We start from the raw sequence: 5,313 nt of genomic DNA, 5'->3' as shown, positions 1-5,313 counted from the left end.
TTGTTGCACATTTAATACCTCGAGTCTGACTGCACAAGATAGTTCCTTAAGGTCTTTGTTATGGTTGTAATGGGGCTCAGCGTAGTAATGTGTTTAGGTAAGATCCTAGTGGTTCTAGGTTAAAATTTAAAAATATAAATTGGAAAAAGATAAATGAAAGGCACATGCGTCAAGAAACCAAGATCTGAACAACTTTACCGGATCAAGCTGGGTTCACTTCTTTGCTACTTGACAGCTCCCTTGGTCAGGCTACGACCTTAGCTTTTAACTTCCTGGCTTATCCTTAGCTATCGACTTACTGGGTCAGGTTACAAACTTTTTTTCCTGCCCTTTTTCAAATATATTTTTTTTCTTGATCAACCTAACTTTTTTATTTGATCAACTCGACTAATTGACTTGATCAACCTGGCTACCCATTTATTTCGATCCCTCTATCACTATTCCCTTTTCTTTTGAAATAGTCCATCTCTCGACCCATTTTTCTCATGTGTTTATAAAATGTAAAAATTTGGGTTTAGGGTTTCAAAAGACGGGTAAAAGTGTATACCGGCTCAACTTGGTTACTAAGGGGTGCCTTGTTTGATGAGGAGGGTTTGTGAAATGAAGGAAAAAAAGGCTCAAATGGTTAAGTCCTAATGCCTTTAGTCCTTACTACTTGTGCAATTTTCATCTAAATATCAAAAGGCAACCTTTCATTTTTTTGTAAAATTAGTAGAAAGTGTTCTACTTTGGCTTATAACTCACAATTTAGAGAGGCTTCACAAAGGATTTAACTTGAGCATTTCCATCATACTTACGTCATCCAAACTGATCAAGTTGAGCAATCAAGTTTCCACATGTAAACATGTTGTATCCTTTTTCTAACTATTCCCCAAGCATTCATGTCTCTCATTTACCCAATTTCATGCATACTGCTCTAAATTAATTCTATCTGTTTGTTTTTTTTTTAATTTGACATGTGTGATTTCAATTAGGCTAACCCTCCCCCCTCCCACTGTATATTAGCTCGCCCTCGAGAGACTAGATGAAGTGGAAAAAGGGTTAGGCAACAACGCAGGTATAACAAAAACCAAACAAGAACACATATTCAAGAAAAAGAACAAGAAATCCATAAACTTCTCACACTTAGACCAGACACTAGGCTAAGTGTGAAATGGAAAAAACATAGTAATTACATACCAAAAACAAAAATAAACACAGAAATTATTTTGAAACTGAAACGAGCCGGGTAAGATGTTATACTATTTCCTCCTTGATGGCTGGGCAGGTTGAGTAGAGGTGGGCCTGGTAGGAGCAGTGGCATGCCTTCCTTGTGGGGAGAGAGTAGAGGGAGGTGGTGGGTGCCTTGTGCTTGGTTGTCGTGCTAGAGAACTGGCTGGATCACGCACTACCTCCAACAGCCTCTCCATGACAGTCCCAATCCTGTTAATCTACACCAGGTGGGCTTGAGAGTTCTCCACCAGCTGCGCCATCATCTGCTCCATGCGCAGCTTCCAGTCGGCGTCTCTCTAGGCAGCCTCCTCCGTTCGCTCAACCCTTGGGGAGGCCATTATCGCTAGCTGGGGCCCTTAATGCTTGCTCGGGCTGGCTGGGCGTTCAGTATGCATCTGCCTTCATTCCAGCTGACCTCTTGATTGCTCACGCTGGCCGGTAGTATAGAAATGGAACCTCCCATGTCGTCCCTTCTCCAACACCTATATTCTGAAAAAGTAATCAAGGTCAAAAAGTTCAAGCGGAGGGCAACGAAGGGGGTGCCGTACACTCTACTGGTTCTCCAAATTCCAGTTTCTTCTTAAGTAGGCTCCAAGGAGGTGGCACACATTCAAGTGGCGTGCCGGGCATGTAGCGATCTGATGAATCGAATAAGCCAGCCAGAACCCTAGGTGGACCTTCCACTGCTCCTTCATACACCACATAAAGTAGAGTTCAGCCAAGGTGATCATAGCGGTGGTGTTGGCTTGGCCCAATAGATTGCATCCAAGGTAGACTTGAGCGATGCGGAGGGCGGGGTCAGCAATGTGGTTCTCCCTAGACTCAGACGCCTTGAACGTTGGAGCACGATTCTGGCTGATAGCTTGCCAGGCTGCCTGCTGGTCGAAGTCCGCCTTCTTGTTTGGGAGGCCTATGTCACGCCCAAACCATTCACCGTTGGCCACCTGATCATTGCTGTAGAGCCCCATACGAATGGAGAACTCATTAAGGCTCATTATTTGCTGGCGGCCAAACACCCTAAATGAGATGGTCCTGGCATCGAGGTCGATTTCTCCAGTGAACCGGAATGAGGTAAATGACTCATTGGCTAGAACCTCTGGAACAGGGGTTGCATCGATCTCTAGCAGCCACTCGAAGCCAATACCGGTGATATACTCAGTGAATTTCTCCTCGACCTCTATCTTCTCTAGGGTGGGTTGGTGGAGCTTCTTCCCTGACTTGAGCCTTTTCTACTTTGTCACCCTCTGATTGACCTCCTCTTGCCACTTTGGGTTGTCAAATTGAAGAATTCGCTTGAGGAGGTTTGCGGTCAGCACCACAGATTACTTGGAGTAAGTCACAACAGGGGTTGGCTCAGGCCTCCTCTCCGCGCTTCGCTTGGAGGTCCTTGTCCAGCGTAGTTTCGGCTCCCCAGTCTCACTGCCTTCTTCATTATCACGGGGCAGTGGAGGAGCTGCTTGGTCAGCTTCACGAATCCGTATCTCCTGGTTGACAGGGCGTGTTCTCTTGGGGAAAGGCTGGGCTATCTCCTTCCCCTTCTTCTTCTTCTCCCTCCTTAGCTGGCTGTCATCCACAGCCTCTTCTTCATCGATAAGGTGCCACACACAGCGCGGCCTTCGGTGTAACTGCTCCTCCTCCCTTTCGAGGAAGGGTTCATCATCTAATGTCCTCAGGAAGTTCAGGTCTGCCCCCTGCTCTGAAGCAAGATGTCGCTGGGGAGGGGTCGTCAGATCTCCATATCGTCAATTTCCACCACTTTAATCAGCTCTGGCTCTTGGGTGTGGTTGGAGTTAGAGCCTCCGTCACTCGATGGTGACGGGATATTGAAGGCTTGGGCGTCTTCTTCTTCTCTAGGGATAGCTCGACCAGTCTCCTCGACTGGCATCTCGACGTCTACCCCCTCCAGCCTCGAGGTAGGTATGCCCTCAGCGGGGTGAGCAATAATCTCAACGTCCTCCCCTTCTCCATAGCATCAAGGTCTTCTGCCGGTACAGTATCTCCACTGTAGTTGTCCACTAAATCCATTGGGTTAGATACAGGCTTGTGGGATTTAGGGGAGGGAGGCGGACTTTGTGTTTTGGGGGGAGATGCTGGGATTTGGGCTTCCGGAGTAGGAACTGGGTTTTGAGATCTGGGGAATACCATATTTGCTCTGAGGAGTGCGAAAGCCGTCGTGGCGTCCGTCCCTATCGGCAGGCTGTCTAGGAACCTCTCCAATTGCTTCGACAACCGCGGATATACTGTTGGAAGTGGGGGAGGTGGAGCGGCGGTGCTAGGGTTTACAGGCAGTGCCGCCGAGGCTGGGACGGAAGTCCGTCGTCCACTGCCGCTGGTACCAGAACCGACGTTCCTTGAGGAGGTAGCTTGGTCGCTGGCTCCGTTCTTCTTCATTTTGCTGGTAGTTGTGGATTTTTCGTTGAAATTGGTGGCAATTTGGGCTAGGGTTCCTGTGATTTGAGAGAGAGAGAGAGAGAGAGAGAGAGAGAGAGAAATCAAGAAGAAATTTGGGTACGGTTAGCGTGTGAGGGAAAAAGTGAAGGACGTTTCAGATAAAACCCCTTTAATTTGAAAAAACGACTGTTGGCTTCCCCACGACGCTTCATATATTAGGCGCGTCAGCAATCAAGCGCGCCTTTTCATTTCCCTGCCTTGATCAAGCCACTGCATTAGACCACAAAACAAATCTAGAATCCAACTGATCAAGTGGACAAGGAAATCCAGATTAATACTCAAGGAATAACCAGTTGATCCGTTGAACTCAAGATTTTGAAAATATACTTTTCTTTTTATATTTTTATGTTTTTTAGTTGTTTAACTTTAATAAAGAGAAGAAACATATTTACACTAAGTTACCAAGGAGTCGACTGAGTGCCCTTAGGATGTCACTTGATCAGTTATCAATTTGAAATCCACATTTAGCTCGATCAAGCAGACTACCCTAAAGATACCCAGTTAACTCCTTTTACCTGTCGATCAGTGGAAAGATTCAGGTGTAAGTAGTGGAATTTCTTTCACCACGCACACCTCATTCCCGTCTCTGTAGGGCTTCACCCGATGACCATTCACCAAGAAGGAAGACGAATCAGGGTCGCTTCCTTGGAGTTCGATTGTTCCATTCGCGCGTATGGCAACTATGGTATAAGGGTCTGCCCACTTTGATCTTAGCTTTCCCGGCATCAGTTTGAGTCTGGACTGGAAGAGTAACACCTTCCGCCCCACTTTGAGCTCTTTCCTTCAGATATTTTTGTCGTGCCACATTTTTGTTCTCTCCTTGTACCACATGGCCGAATCGTACTCATCGAGGTGAAGTTCTTCTAGCTCTTGCAGCTGTAATCTCCTCTCTTCAGTGCAAGCCTCGGCGTTCAAGTTCATCTCCTTAATAGCCCAGAAGGCTTGATGCTCAATTCCCACCGATAGATGGCACATCTTTCCAAACACCAGTCGGTAGGGGGACATTCCAATTGGAGTTTTGAAGGCTGTCCGGTATGCCCAGAGCGCGTCCTCCAGTCGGCGACTCCAGTCCTTCCTCGTCGGGTTGACTGTCCTCTCTAGGATCGCCTTGATCTCTCGGTTCGACACCTCTGCTTGACCATTCGCCTGGGGGTGGTTGGGTGTAGACAGTCGGTGGTGGACTCCATACCTTTTCATCAGGGCTTTGATGGTCCGGTTGACGAAATGAGTGCCTTGATCGGAGATGACGGCCCGCAGTACTCCATACCGCGTAAAGATATTAAACTTCAAAAATTTGGCCACCTCCCTGGACTCACAAGTCTTGGTTGCCTTTGCTTCAATCTATTTGGACACATAGTCCACCGCCATCAAGATATATAGATTCCCCTCAGATGATGGGAAGGGTCCCATGAAATCCATCCCCCAAACGTCGAAGATCTCGCAGACTATCACGAGGACCTGCGGCATTTCATCTCTCGCCGAGATTCCTCCAGTCAGTTGGCATCGTGGGCATCTCTTGCAGAATTCGTAGGCATCTTTATGAAGGGAAGGCCAATAGAACCCACTGTCAAGCACCTTCCTTGTCGTTTTCTTTGGACCGAAATGACTGCCACATGCTAGTGTGTGGCAGTGGACCAGTACGTCCTCTTG

General features: G+C 47.3%; 1 protein-coding gene across 1 annotated transcript; it reads right to left on the bottom strand.

Moving 5' to 3' along the window:
• Nucleotides 1-4,446: 4,446 nt before the first annotated feature.
• On the bottom strand, nucleotides 4,447-4,860 carry LOC121754647. The gene has a single exon (XM_042149970.1). The coding sequence runs from the start codon at nucleotides 4,858-4,860 to the stop codon at nucleotides 4,447-4,449; it is 414 nt and encodes a 137-aa protein (XP_042005904.1).
• Nucleotides 4,861-5,313: the final 453 nt, after the last annotated feature.

This window comes from Salvia splendens, chromosome 11, assembly GCF_004379255.2.
Source record: "Salvia splendens isolate huo1 chromosome 11, SspV2, whole genome shotgun sequence".
NCBI classification, from domain to species: Eukaryota; Viridiplantae; Streptophyta; class Magnoliopsida; order Lamiales; family Lamiaceae; genus Salvia; species Salvia splendens.
The sequence above is the reverse complement of the archived record's forward strand: the minus strand, read 5'-3'. Positions and strand labels throughout refer to the sequence as shown.